Source organism: Hevea brasiliensis, chromosome 5 (assembly GCF_030052815.1).
Source record: "Hevea brasiliensis isolate MT/VB/25A 57/8 chromosome 5, ASM3005281v1, whole genome shotgun sequence".
NCBI classification, from domain to species: domain Eukaryota; kingdom Viridiplantae; phylum Streptophyta; class Magnoliopsida; order Malpighiales; family Euphorbiaceae; genus Hevea; species Hevea brasiliensis.
The window spans coordinates 103,413,318-103,429,074 of NC_079497.1; the positions used below are offsets into that span (position 1 = coordinate 103,413,318).

Below are 15,757 nucleotides of genomic sequence, written 5' to 3' on the forward strand. Positions count from 1 at the left end.
TAATAGTCTTAATTTATTTCAATAGATTACACTGCCCAAGTAACCTACGACAGTCTGACTAAACTGGATAACGGGTCGTTGGCACTGGACACCGCGGTGCCTCGGGCCGTTATACCATGGGACGCAGAACGTCAACCACGTATGCAATCAGTATGGCTAAAAAGCCATGATAACACATAATGGGGCATAAAAGCCATGAATGTTGGCATAAAGCCATGAATACGGGCATAAAGCCATGAATACAGGCATAAAGCCTTTCGCAGTACTGCTAAAACAATACCCTATTAGCATGCCAAACTATCCAATCTGACACACATGTCTAGGCAATACAAGGGCACATAATATCATTAAATATTAATATATTGTGTTTTATGAGTTTATTATTTCATGATAAATTTTAATTATAATTCATACATTCATTTGATCATTTATATGATCACAATTCACATCAATTATCCTTTTATACCATTGTACTCAAATTACTTCTCCTTTCTATAATAATGAGAACTAATGTCTCATTCATACATTAATATAGTTCATTTATTCATTCATTATGTTATTCATATTGATTACAATTCTAAACAATGGTTCACATGTTCCATTGTATTCAAAACATTTTTCCTTTCTCATTTATACATTCAAGAATCTACTTATGTAATTACAAATTTTATATTTCAAGTTGAGTTACTAATATTTTATGAATTCCATTTGTGATGGGCATATAAGCCCTAACTATCTATTCACATCAATTAGGTGACTTATTTTTCATGTTTCAAGTAATCCATGAATATTTCATGGATTTCAAATTTATGGCCTTAATTTCTTTTTAACAATGTTGACTAGGATGCATAGTCCACATTTGTCATACAATTCTAAGCATTTAAGCTTAGAATTGGTTCTAGGTATTCATCTTAATTTACTAATTATTTTGATTACTATTCACCTTACTAGTCAACCAAAATGTTGACTTTTTCATACTTAGTGGATATATTAATTCTAATTACACCAAGATCCCACATTTTGAGTTTTACATTTGCTAGTATTAATTGCCAATTGCAATTTAAAGTCCCCTAAATGCATTTCTAATTTCAAATTTTGAATTTCAAGTTTTGGTGTCACTATTCACCTCATTGGTCAACAAAAATGTTGACTTTTGGATAGAAAATAGGTACATTGGTTTTAGCACCCCCAATGTACCACATTTTACATTTAAAACTTGTTGGAATTAACCACCAAATCCATTTCCAAACCTAAAACCAAAAGAGCAGAATTTTCAGTTTTTGTGACCCAAATTTACTGTTCCATTGGGTCCTGTTACAGTGGGAATTTGAGGAAATGGTAAACATGAAAGTTGTTCCTTATTTTGTCTAGTTGAATTTCTTCTTTTGAATTACTCCATTTGGAGTTTTGTAGCTCCAGATATGGTCCAAAAACCACAGCTGGCCGGATTTCAATTCTGCAGAATTTACCAAATCTACAGTACCATGAACAGTGACTGCCACTGCCATTTGGGTTAGGTTCTGGTCATAATTTGGAGTAGGTTTCTTCATGAAAGTTGTTTTTCTATGTCTTAACTTGTTGCTGTAAAAATTTCAGGTCAATTGACCATATCTACAGTGAGTTATGGCCAAATGAACAGTTACTGTTCATTTGGTAATTTCTGCAGGTGCTGTTGCAGGGTATCCGGATTGGGGCCAACTTTTGGTCCACTTGCTTTGGTCTTTTGGGCATGGTTTCTTCAGAAAAATTGTGCCATTATAAGTCTAGTTTCATGTCCAATTGGCCAAACACCAATTGGACCTACACAGCCAAAGTTATGGCTGTCTAAGTGGGCTGGAATCTCAGCCTCATTTCTGCTGTCTTTAGGCAGCCTTCCATTTCAGTTTTGCCATGCATTAACTCACTTCAAATTATGATTAACTTGCCTTAAATGGTCACTAATTGACCATTAGAATGTCCATTAATCAATTCAAATGCCAAGTCCAATTTTCACCCTTAAAACCCTAGTTCCCATTATAGGTTTCCACAACACACCTTAATTACTAACCCATTCACTAACCACATGCATAGATGGTTTAAACATAACCTCTAATCCACCTTAAGTCCATCAAAACACTCCATTTCTATTTCTTCAATAGGACAGCCGAAATTTATGATGGCCATACACACAACTTTTATTCATTTAAACTACAATTTCTCACTAAATTCAAGTCCTTAATCATGAAAGTAAGGAGTTTTAGGTGTATAGATGCACTAACCTTTAAGTGGCAGATTTTTCCCAAGTTAAATCTTCACTTTCTTTCCTTTTCTAGGCTGCCAAACACTCTCCCAAGATGAGTGGACAAGTTTTAATGAAGGTGACTTAGGGTTTAGTAGTGGAATTTCATGGAAAATGGAAGTAATTAAAAGAAACTTTCATGGAGGGTTATGGAGGGGAGGTTCACGTTTTGAGAAAGAAGAAGAACCAGAAAATTGGTTTCTTAATTTGCCATTTTTCTCTTTTTAAAGAGTCTTTGTTGTGTTGTTGAATGGTGATTAGTGGAGGGCACTTAAATGACATCATGGAGATGTCATAATTAAGCATTTTCCTTCATTTTCTTTTCTTCTTTTCTCTACTCATTTTCAATTCAATTTTTAGTAATGTTTATTCATATTTTATGTCATATTAATTATTTACTCAACTGGACAAGTCGGCCAAAAATCACCTCTGAAGGCGAAATGACCAAAATGCCCTCCGTTTGGCTTAACGGGTCAAGATTGTCTGTACCGATTGAAAAATTTTTGTAAATATTTTCTTGGCATTCTAATGCCATAGGAACCTCAATGACCCTTCTCTGGAGTCCCAAAAATTATTTTATAATTTTTCCCCCGGGTCTAGGGCTCCTAGTTGTGAGAATCGCAACTTCCCATTGGTTACCCATCGCTTGGGCACCGGCTCGTTTAACTTGGTTGTATTTTATTTCTAAAATTTTTCCTAAATTTTTCTTATTAATATTTGAGTTAATTATGGTTCCTGACTTTAGTTTAAATATTTTTCCGGACGTTCTAGCTGTCCGGACTGACACCGGTCACCGGAACAATAGAATGTACGTAATTGCTACAATGAGGGTGTTACAGTTCTCATGGCTGCGGAACTGGTGTACCACCATTAAAACATCAAACTTCAAAAATTCTTCCATAAATCAACTACCAAACAACATCCACTCAAAGTTTAATGAAGTAAGATTGAAAAATACACACTTACCTCTTTAGGACTTTTTCAAAACTCCACCAAAATTTATCTTTCTTGCTCCTAGTATGCTGCCCAAGGTGTATACTTTAACTTTAATGAAGAAAGCTAGTGTAAAGGATGGCTAAATCATGATGAACTTGAGCTTGGAGTGTGGACGGCCATGGAGGACTCCCATGGAGTTTCGGCTGGTTCTCTTCCTAAGGTTGAAGATAAGTGCTGCACCTCCCAAGTGTCCCTTTAGGTGTCCAAATGCTGAAGTTAGTGGAGCACTATTAAACATTTTAATAGTTATTTATTTAGTTTTCAATTTTTGCACATTTTCCTCCTATCTTTTGCTATTTAGATTATGTACCACCATTTTAATTTTTCATGACATTTTTCTAGTGTAATATCATGTATTTTTAATGGACATTTAGGTTAAAAGAAAACTCGGGATGTCAAATGACCACAATGCCCCTATTTGGGTTGCATTCCCGATTTTTCGGTAATACCGAGTTTTGTCATTTTCTCGATTTCTCATTTTTCTTTGTATTAATTAACTAATTTTTCTTTGATATTTTTAATGATATTTATACTTCAATAGGTCTTTAATTATGTCTTAAAAATATTTTCCAGGGTTTTCCGCTGTCTAGGGCTAGTCAACGGTCCACGCCGTAACTTCCCTGTGCGGTCACCCATTGCTATGGTTCTCGACTCGTTTAACTTGATTACATTTCATCACTATTATTTTTCCTTTATTTTTCTTGTATTATCTTTTTTTTGTATTTCATTATTTTATGTCTCCTCACCAATATTTAAATGTAGTTCTAGGCATCCTAGCTGTCCGGACAGACACTGGTCATCGGAACAGTAGAATACACTACTGAACATAGGGGTGTTACAAGAATTCTACTGATCTAATTGACAGCAGGAGCTTTAATATCTCTCCCATACCTTTGGCAAACATCACATTTCTTAATAAACTCTTATGCCTCTTATTTCATTATTGGCCAGAAGTAGCCTTGTATCTCATGATCTTATTCACCAAAGTAATGGGTCATTCATAAGCTTTGCATAACCTTTTCATAGATCTCTTGATTACATATTTAACTTCTTCACCCATACACACAAACCATGGCAGGAAATAGCCTTTTTTAAATAGCACCCAATCTTCACATTGGTAATTGGCTACCTTTGCTACTATCTTTTGGGTTGTATTCTTATCTTAGAGCAATTCATCCTTTATCTAACTACTTGATGATTGGGTCCATCCCACATGACTTAAATCTTAGTTGCATGTAGGGCTGAGCAGAATTCGGTTCAAATCGAAAAATCGAACCGAACCGAACCGAGTCAATTCAGTTTAATCGGTTCGGTTTTAAAATTCAATCGGTTCGGTTCGATTTTACATTATAAAAATTTCGGTTATTTCAGTTCAGTTCGATTTTGAAGAGAAAAAAATCGGTTAAACCGAACCAAACTGAATAGTGATTTATGTAGTCAAATCAAATTAAATCGAACCGAATCGATTTTTGAATTGATTTATTTTTATGAAAAATTTATAAATTATATTTAATTATATATATATATTAATTGTTTAATTTCATTGATTAATGGTTATTAAGTCCAAACCACAGTTAAAATTAGATCAAATAACTTGAAAATCAAGTCTAAATTAAAAAATTAATAAAAAATTAAACCAAACCGAACTGAAATATAGCGGTTCGGTTCGATTCAATTTTTCACCTATTTTAGTTCGGTTCGATTTCTAAAATTTACGGTTCAATTTTTATAATTTAATTCAGTTCGATTCGATTCAGTTCGGTTTGAACCAAATGCTCACCCCTAGTTACATGACCAAGGTGGGATTCTAAAAATTTGGGCTGCTTGACTGTTTCGACTAGTAACCTTTTCAGGAGCTTTTTCAGGAGCTCCACAAAGCTCCATAGTGGCTAGCCTACTCAATAAGTCTGCCTAGGAGTTTTCATATCTTGGTATTTGAATGATCTGCATAGGGATCCCTTTCTTCTTGAATTCTTCTTTTCTTGTTTTTGACCCTCTACAAGTATTTAGTCGTGATAAATCTGCCTTAGAGTTTTTATATCTTGTTGACATAATAGATATACTTTTAAATTTTTTTTTTCTGATGAGCAACGTATTTACAACCTAATCTGATACTGCTGGATATTTATATATAGCTTCTTTTATAAAATAGGTTTACTAAGCTTTGAGAAGCTTAAAAATTTCTTCATTGGAAAAATTTTTTGTGATCCCCCATCCATTTAAGTTTTAAGAATCTTTCTCAACTTTTTAAAGAAAATCAAGCACTTTCCTACAAACTTTAACATGAACTTAGTCATAACTATTATTTTACTAGTTAACCTCTATACATCTAATATGCAAGTAAGGAGAAACATGCCCAAGGAGGACCTTCATTTTATTGGAATTGGCTCTTCATAGTTTTCTTATTTTATTTTATTTTATTTTTTTTATTTACACTAACCTCTTAAAATTTACATATAAATATTCACATTCAATTTAAATTATATAAATTTTAATGCATATATTTTTTTAGAATGTTATATAAATTTAATTTAAAAATTTTATTTTTATAAAATAAATTTCATTTTTTAATAATTATTTTTAATGAATCGATAACTCTAAGTATACTTAGCAAAAAAATTCTCGCTAGCCATCTTGCCACAACCCCTCTAGATTTACACCACATGGCCATTACAGTACAAAATCATTATGTTCGGAGTAAATTATTATTTAACATTTCTATTTTTAATAAAATTAAATACTTAATTTTTATATTTAAAAAAATACTATTAAGTCAATGGAATTTTTTTTAAACTGTTTGTTCTCCTAATTAATTTTTCCGCTGAACAATATTAATTAAATTTTTATATATTTTAATAAAATTAATTAATATATTTAAAAAAAATATATTAATTAATTTTTATAATTTAATTTTATTAATTATTTAATCTTATAATTATTTTTTATACTTAAATTATCTTAATTTTTTTCTCTTATTTTCTTCTTTCTATATTTTTTTCTCCATACTTACACTATTTTCTTTTCATTTTTCTTTATTTTCAAAAAAAGCAACACAAGCTATTTATACAAAAAAATTTAATCAATCTTTTTAAATTTTTAAGTAATCAAGAAATTTCTTTTTAGTAAAGAAAAAGTTTGCATAAAATAAAATTTTTATTTTTATTCAATAATATATTTTATAAAATATTATATTTTTTAAAAAATATATATCAATTAATTAATTTTATTAAAATAAAGTGCTAAATAATTATATATTTTAAAATATAAAAATTAATTAATTATTTTTTGAATAAAATAACTAAATATTAATTTAAAAAATGAATTATATAATTTAATATAAATAAAACATAAAAATTAAATAATATATTTTTTAAATATAAAAATTAAATAATTAATTTTATTAAAATATAAAAATTAAATAATAAATTTTCTTATTTGTAGCCGTTCCCCTATTTTGATTGGGTACCTTTAAAAAAGTGGGGTTCCCCCTCACATCAAAACGGCAGGTACGCGCAGTAAAATGCCGGCCGTTTCATAATTACTATCCCTCTTTTTAAAAATTTTGACAAATCTTTCCTTGTGGACCCGCGTTCTCAGGTGTTTTCATTTTCAACCATCCGTTATTGCTTTTCATCAAAGTCAGCAAATGGACGGCTCAAATTCTGCCAATTTGTCATAGTCGAGTCAAAAAGGAATCTCTCCTGTTGGGCCCCACGGAAGCCCATGTGTCTCCTTCTCGCTACTTGCTCGTGTGATAATTTTACCATTTTGCCCTTTTTCTCAACTATATTTCCCATTTCGTCTCTGTAGCAGCTTTTTGTTTCGTTTTCCTCTCACTGATACATACACTCTCTACTAGTGATCTGATTTCGAGCATTCCAAGCCCTAAATTTGTCATTTTGATCATTCTCATTCTCTTCTTCAGGCAATTGCAGGTTTTTTTTTTTTCTCTGTTGTCGATCCTTCCTGTTTGGTTGGCGAGAAAGTTGCATTTTCTTTTTTTGGCGCGCTTCGATTGAGCAAAAGCATTTTCATATATTCTTTTCTTGTTTATACTCTGGACTCTGTTTGGAAGCCAATTGATGAATGGTTGAGTAGTTCTGTAATTTGGGTATTTTCTTTGTGAATCTTATTTCGTTGTTCTTTTCTTTTTCTTTTATTCTATTTGTTCATTCTTTTTGGAACTTGCTCTGTTTTAATGAACTATGCTACTGTTTGGTACATCTTTAAACAAAAATTTTTTTTTCCCTTTTTTGTGCTTTTAATCTTTTCTTGGGTGCGGCTTGATTAGTGTGCTTAAATTTGATTATTTCATTGTAGTTGGGATTATCTCTTATACTTTGTAGTTGAATTTTTTTGTGGGGTTCCTTACTCTCAAGGCTGTGAGAATTGAGTAATCTTGACAATGTTTTAATAACTTGCAACTCAATTCAACAAAGCTGTGTTTTCATTAATCGATATGCTAATTATTGAATTATTTCATTGGCATTTTCATTTCCCTTCCAATGGTGAAATGCACAATGGGGTATATTATACAGTGTCCACTTCCAAAAACCGTCAGTGCATTATCATTGTTGTCTCTCAAATATATATATATATATATATATATATATATATATATATATCATTTTTTTTTTGGGCTAATTATAGACAGTCCTGAGAGGGTTTGTTTCCTACTATTTCAAAATTAGTAATTTTAGTATAAAGTAAAAGATTTTCAGAGACCAAAGTGTTTTATAATGTGATAATTCACTAATGTGCAATTAAATTTTAAAGGTCTACTTAAAACGTGTAATGAAAATTTATAATTTTATAGTAGTAAACGACAGTCATTAACAAATCACAAGAACTAAAATTGCTATTTTGAAATAAATAGAACTAAACTGTATCTCTCTCTCTCTCTCTCTCTTTCTCTCTCTCTCTTTTAATAAAATGATGTGTATGTATTTTCAGTTCTGGATACATATATATTAGAGCTTCATGGACAAGGATCTATGGGGTCCTCCTGACAATCCAGGTTTATAGCAATCCGTTATAAGTGTTATTTTTGTTGTTTTTTTATTTCTAAAGAATTGTATAAGTTAAGTTTCCATCTTGGTTTCTGTCGTTGATTTAATTAATTTACTTTTGAGTTGCAGAAAGCAATTCTTCTATGCAACCTGAATGGGAGTGTGACTTTTGCTTTGGTTGTGGGTTTGGTATAAATATGTCTCTTGCTGACTCTCTCTTATCACTCAGTTGTGTATACATATATGTTTCTTACATGATTTTTGAAATGGTTTATAGATGAGATTGAAGAGGATGCTTTGAATGAGAGATACTGCATACGAGTGTTGAGGATCTTGATAAGAAAAGCAGATACTGAAATCGATAAACTTGAACAAGATTTGATATCCTTGCAAAGTGAATTGGCCTGGGTAGAAAATGAGGAGTGGTCCCAAATATGCTCTAATGCTTTGAAAGAAAAGATAAGTTGCCTTGACATTTCGGTTAAGAGTTTGAGGAATAAGGACAAGAATGATGTTGAGGTTCACTTATTGATGCATACACAACCGGTTGAAACACTACATGAAATATTGAACGCTTTACTCGTCAATTACTTCTACAAGAAAGATGAGCAGGTATTACTCTTGAAGATATCATACAGTTGTTCTCTTAACTTCCCACAGTGTGATTCTTGAAATTAATTAGTATGATATACCTAGCTTTTACAACTTCACATATACATGTTATGTGTAATTGTGCATATGTGGACATGCATGATGACCGTCTGTACTTGATATCCATGTGATGAGATATTGTGACCCAACTAATTTGCCAACATGATATAACTAAGTTTGGATCCTGAGATCCTCTGGCTGGTACTGATTTTTTGAGTCGTTCTATGGGTTATTGTTGGTATTGCTTTGAGGTCCCAAAGGTTATGTCAACCCAGAACTTTCCTTCTGCCATCCCATGGTTTCTTTAGAAAGGAAGAAAATTGGTATCATTTTGATGGCCATTGTAAGCATGGATATTGTAACTAAATTCATTAGTATGAAGTTGTTGTGCAAACAATTAAGGGGTCTTCTAGAGGAACTGTTTCTTAGTTTTTTTTTTTTTTTTTTTTTCATTGTACATTTTTCATTTAAAATCTATTTGTTTTAGATTTCCCTCATGTGAACTGATATTTAGACACTGTTATTCCTTCTGCAACGAACAGCCTAAGGAAGTTAAGGATGCTACTATCTTAAACTCAAGTTCTGTTGTTCCAAGAGAAACAATCAACATTGTGGATGAGAACAAAACATTGGGTGATTATAGCTCAGAATTTATTATGAGGGAAGAAATGAGGAAATCAAGCTCTACAACAGAACATGCTGCAATTTTAAATCCATGTTTGAAGCTTGAAGAGAAGAAAACTAACAATCCTAAAACTGTTAAGGTCCTGATGCTCCAACCCTGCATGCTTTAACTTATAATGGTACACCATTCTAAAGTGTTGTGGACAAAAAGTGAAATTTGGGTTGACTCCAGGTTGTTTGAAAAAATTGGAGCAAAATGGTTGCCCATATTGCCCTGTAATTTTTCATTTCCTTGCAATTGTATATTAAATGCTGTGATCTCTCCTAGCATGTAAGTTTCTGTTATAACCATTTTTGTCATGTAGCTTCTCTCTTTATTGTGCAGTTATGCTTTTGACACGTTCAATTTTCGTACTTTCGAAATCTCTCTATCTCTCTCTCTCTCTCTCTCACACACACACACACACACACATGCACACGCACACACAAACACACACACACACACACACACACACATGCGCACACATACATGCCTTAATGCACACATATATATGGCCTTCTGGCCCACCCCCAATTGAAAATGTGTTGTTTCCCCAAGAAAAAAACAGAGTTAAATAAAATGAGACTGGTCAACCTAACACTGTTCTATTGCAGTAGAAGATGCACTCGGGCGTTTAAGTCAATCTCTGCTTCTCCTTCCTATGTCAAATAAATACATATATTTTTTCATTTGTTCATTTTTTTTAAGAATATACTTGAAATTGATGACTGCATTTGGCTTTTGACTCATAATTGAAAAGTTTACTTCTGTTGTGCCTTCCTGAAATCTTGTTTTTACAATAAGCAGCCTGCAAATGCTGGTGTCAAAGATTCCAACTCTCATTCAATGAAATTGGCAGCTGGTCAATCTGATGAGATATTATCAAGCTACTATGGTCCAAAAAATACAAGGAAGGGTGAAAGTAGAGAACATGGTTTTAATCCAAAAGGCAGTAGAATTATAAAAATTTCATCCTCAAAGTCCGCAGATGAGGGGAGATGCTATGTCGAAATGACTAAACTTCAGGTAGTTTCTCTTATACCTTTTAGTTATATATGATCATTGAAAGGAAAATCTATTGGGCAAATTTATTTTGCCTTTTTTCCCCCTTGCAAGCAAGCAGATAAATAATTTTCATTTCCTAAAGAGGCTATGGAATTAATTTTTTCCAAATAGAGCAGTGGGGACTATTAGCAAAATTCTAAATAGTAATTGAAATAGACTTTAGCCCTTTGTGACTACTATAACTTCTGCACATACAAATAGCTAATCAGGGGCAGAAACCTGGCCATAACAGGTTTCGCAATAGATGTCAATATATTGCCATTTCAAGGAAAAATTATGAGGCCAAAGTTTTTTTTTTCCCTTTCATTTGTAGCCAAGTAAATAATGATCTCAAGCTGAAAAAGGTTATTCAATTAGTTCATTTCTCCAAATGCAGGATTACGAGAATAACAAAAAGAAATTGCAGTAGGATTGTAGCTCCTCCCTGCTCGACCATCCTAGATTTAAGACTATTTTGCAGAAGTCAAGAGTGGTGGGAACCTGATGTTAAGCATATTGTTCATCATAGGTCAATCCATAGACTTTTTTTTACCATTAAACAGTCACACAGAATGATTAGGTTGCTAAAATTAAAAAAAAAATGTCCTTAATTTTAGAACTAATTTAGGATCAGATCTTTGGGTGTTCCAGTGATATCTAATAATTTGAAGTTTGAATTTCTAGTTTCTTAAGCATGTTAAGACTCCATCAATCATGATGGGGTGGGATTGGTCATCTTCTAGCTTACTTCGCTACAACTACTGTTTGCATAACATGCTTGCATTGTGACTTGGAAGATCTTTGTCTCAATGGAAAACATGTGTGCCAATAAATAACAGTTGAAATCTAGCAGACATATATTGGAATTTTTTTGGCCACAAAGAATTGTTTTTCTTTCAGTTTCATTATTTTCTCTCAACATCCTAATAGAATTTAGCTGTGTACAGCTTCTATTTCTCAGGATCTTATCCTCATTGTTAATTTATTTTTCTTGCACACAACCCTCTGACATATTTTTCATTTCAGTACTTCACTGCCAAAACAAAATGACTTGTGCGATTCATTTGGACACATTCTTCCCTGTAGCTTATAATGTGAATTCTTGATGGTGGTTGCACAATTACTGATCTATGTGTGTGCTGTGTCTTCTTTGACATTTGAACAGTCTACAAATGTTGGTGTTAGCAATTCCATTTCCGGTGCTTCAGGACATCCAGTTGGCAATTCTTCTAAGAAGAAAAAATTGAGCAATTCAGATTCAATAATTGTAAGTGAGGAGGTTGAAGAACATAATTCTATCTCTACAGATGATGTAATCTTAGGCTCATCCCTGAAGTCTGTGGTGAAGAAAACAGATCCTAGTAAAATGGTCAAGGTACCAGTAGCTTTCACATCTGCTTTAAATTAAGCAAGTATTTAATGTGCATCAGTACATAGTCAATATGATCATACATTGAAGAGCTCAGAAATCTAGGGAAGACAACATGGGTTGAACCTGTAGGTCAAGTGATTTTCATACCGCATGCAATTGAATCAGGTGGTCCTAGTCTGACTTATCTCGACCTAGAGTTGTCGCAGCTGATCCTAACTTTTTGTTTTTGGTTCTTTCCTCTGGCAATGAACAGCATGCAAATGCTGCTGTTAAGGATTTAGGCTTAAATGATAGTAGGCACACAACTGCAGACTCCAATGAGATGAAAATTTTGTGCTACTCTAATATAAAAGTATCTGGAAATGAGGAATACTGTTCTAGGGCTACAGGCAAAAGCAAAATTTTGATTTCATCTTTGAATCCTGAAGGCAAAGGAAATCATCCAAGAAAATATAAGGTTTGAAGTATTTATTTTTTATATTGTTTGCTATTAATATGTTGATATATATGATATAGTACATAAGTACATAAAAAAATCTATGGTTTCAATGCACTTTGCTATAGTGGAAGTGCTGACGAGTAAATGTCTGTACCACATGTTTCAATTTCATTTTTCCCTGCCTCTGAATTTGCTCATAACACATTTCTCTTTGAGCAGTTTGCAGGTACTGTTGTAAAAAATGTAAGTGCAAAAGAATTGAGATGTGCAACTGGCCTTCATGGGAGAATAGGAAATGCTGATTCTGGATTAGGCACTTGTAGTAACCCTGACATAGAGCAAAAACTCTCTGATTTGTCTCTGAAAGCTGCATGCAAGCAGACCATGAAAGAATTAAAGGTTGCTGGGGCTGAGATTGTGGATTCTCCACTAAAGACACAGGGAAAGGAGAAAAATCCTCCACAAATTGTGAAGGTTGTTGAAGCTGCTCTGACTGAGACGGAAAATTGTGCCTTGACCTCACTTTTAGAGCTGCAGGATAAGAAAGGGACAAATGCAATCAAGTTGCTGCCTAAAGAGGAAGGTGAAGATATGCTTGAATTTAAAATGAGTGAAATTGGTGCAGATGAGAAAAAATTCAACTTGGACTTATCCCACGATTTTCAGGAAAAAAGGGCCAAGAAGATTATCAAGCAGGATGCACCAATTATACAAGAAATTGGTTTTACTACTATGGCAGTTGATTCAAGTTCATCTTTTGTTTCTGAAGGCAAGAAGCAACAAAAATCTGGGTTGGGTCCACTGAATGCCAGTTTAAATGAGCATCAAAAGACCACAAAGATAGTACTTCAGCTTGGTGAGTGTGAATCGAAAGAGAATAGTGCTTATCCTGTTGACAGTCCAAATTCAGTTTCACAGCCACAGAATAAAAGGAAGAGGAATACAAATTTTCCAATCATTGCAGAGGCTAAAGATTTTACTGTTCAAATGGACTTCTCTGATTCACAAAGAGACACTACTGACGGTTTAAATAAGGATGACCAGTCAGTCGCTGAGTCCTGCTTAATTCATGATTCCAGCTCAGTGACTGTGGCTTCAATGCCTTCAGCTTCAATCTTGGAGAAAATGAAATTACCTGAACTGCGGGACATTGCAAAGAGATACAAACTAAGAAAGTATTATAAGCTCCCAAAGAAAGAACTCCTTCAACAATTAGCCAGCAAAATTGACAATTGCTAAACCTCCAGGTCAGTGTACAGAGTGCTGCCATTTTCTCCTGTTTCCCTCCTTTTTCTGGGTAATTTTTTTAGCTTTTGTCTTTTACCATGCATTGATGTGCTAGGAAATTTGGATCACTCCATCAGTCTACACTAATATCTAATAATCGAAGGCACATCTTCAAATCCCCAATGTTTAGTGAGGTGTCTTTGTAATACAGATGCACACAAGCACATAGATGCACATGCACATGACAGGAGAGAGAAAGGGAGAGAATGAGATATTAGTATTAGCCTTTTAGGGCAAAGAGGTAAAGTCTTTCCATTATTCCTACAAATGACCCTTGTCACACTAATGATGTTGAAGAAATGCAGGTTATAGGGATCAAATGAGCAATTCAATCCTCATAGGATATATGTGCTAGAAGTCTGTACATGAACTTCCTCTCCTTATAGAGAAAAGTAAAGTTCTAAATGACCTTGTATGTCCTGAATGTAAGTATATGAACTGATCACAAGTGAGTTGTAATTCTCTAAACGTCTCTCACTGGGGTGTTATTTCTTTCAATATATTTCCTTTGTTAAGGTTTGCAGAGCAGCAAATGTTAGCTAGTGAAGATCAAGGCCTTTGTAAATAGGTTCTCTTCTTTTATTTTAATTAGTTTCTTGTTTGAAAATATGTATGGCGTTCATTTTTTATGGATGAGATGGATAAATATTATGTTAAAACTTTATGATGTTCTCAGTAGATCAGTTGAAATAAGGTGATACCCTTAATTCTAGTTCTCAAATTACATCTCCATTTGGATAGGTCTGCTTGAAACAAATGAGAATTTGGATTCAAAATTTATAAATTTGGAACATAGTATCAATTCAAATATGTCATCATTTGAAATTAACACCCATCCAAATGGAGCCTTAGCTTAGTTCTTTCTAAATCTGACGAATGCTTTGAACACTCTTTTAAACACACTCTTAATTCTTGGTCCATAATCTCTTATGTGTGAAGTTATTAATTTAAAATTCATTTCAATTTGTATATGTGTACCAATTATAGAGAGAGCATTTCTCATTCATTAACAAATTGTTGACAAAAAAAAAAAAAAAAAACTCAATTTTTTCTCCAAGCACTCGTTTTCACTGATATGATTTGACAAGTCATTGCATATTCGACTCTCTATGCGATAAGGTATGGCTGCTTGTCCACCAGTGGAGATCTTGCAACTTTGCAATGGTTTATCATTTATGCTCTTGCTCGTGAATCACAACAGGAAATGCAAAAGGAGACGATATATATATACGCTTTCCTCTTTTTTATTTTTTTATGATAAGTGGATTAGAAGTGATGAAAATTCTTGTCTTCGCTGTTTGTTTGCATCCATTACAAGGGATTCAATGCAAACTTTTTCTTTTTCACCAGAGTGTCCCATGACTTTACCCGCTTATGCAATTCACATTTGAGCTGAGTGGTATTCAGGCAAAATTCTTTTAACAGTGGCGACCCTCTCAACAATGGCGACTCTCAAATTCAAAGTTTAACTTTAAAGACTGATGATTGGATCAAATGGCTGTTTATTTTTATCACTGTAGCTCAATGAGATGGTCTTCATTTGTGTTTTAATTTCATTGATTTTTCTCATATGATTTTTTTTTAAAATTTTTTTATATTGGATATTACATTGCCTTGTTGATCTTGTATAAAAGTGTTTGATTTATATTTAAAAATTTTTAAAATAAAAAAATAATATAATTAAAAAGATGGAAATTTCAATGGAAATATTAAAAAATTAACTAAAGTCATATTGAAATTTTAATCGTTTGAATTCTTAAATAGATTTTTGATTCGAAATTAAAACTGCACACCAAATTTTACTTTTATAATAAAAAGGGAATTTATAATGAGAAAGGGGAAGCATTACTTAAGCCTCCTATTGAGCTTCATTAAACCTAAAAATTAATACACTTGTTGAAAAAGAAAATTTAAATATTAAATTTAATTCAAGTTATCAACATGCAAAGAATTAGTCTATTTAAAAAAAAAGCACAGAATTGTACTATATATCCACACATATTTTAGTATATATTTT

At 32.7% G+C, this 15,757-nt stretch overlaps 1 protein-coding gene across 7 annotated transcripts; it reads left to right on the plus strand.

The window, feature by feature from the left end:
- Positions 1-7,074: 7,074 nt before the first annotated feature.
- On the plus strand, positions 7,075-14,255 carry LOC110662729 (uncharacterized). Of its 7 annotated transcripts, none has more exons than XM_021821810.2 (9): positions 7,075-7,209; positions 8,228-8,291; positions 8,413-8,472; positions 8,561-8,895; positions 9,477-9,698; positions 10,406-10,624; positions 11,808-12,017; positions 12,673-13,700; positions 14,038-14,255. In XM_021821810.2, exons 2-8 carry the CDS (start codon positions 8,255-8,257, stop codon positions 13,690-13,692), a joined length of 2,103 nt encoding a protein of 700 aa, XP_021677502.2. In that variant the 5' UTR covers positions 7,075-7,209; positions 8,228-8,254; the 3' UTR covers positions 13,693-13,700; positions 14,038-14,255. The 7 variants fall into 7 exon arrangements, with proteins under 7 accessions (XP_021677502.2, XP_021677501.2, XP_021677498.2 ...); XM_021821809.2 differs by having other exon boundaries at positions 14,046-14,255; XM_021821806.2 differs by having other exon boundaries at positions 12,673-14,255.
- Positions 14,256-15,757: the final 1,502 nt, after the last annotated feature.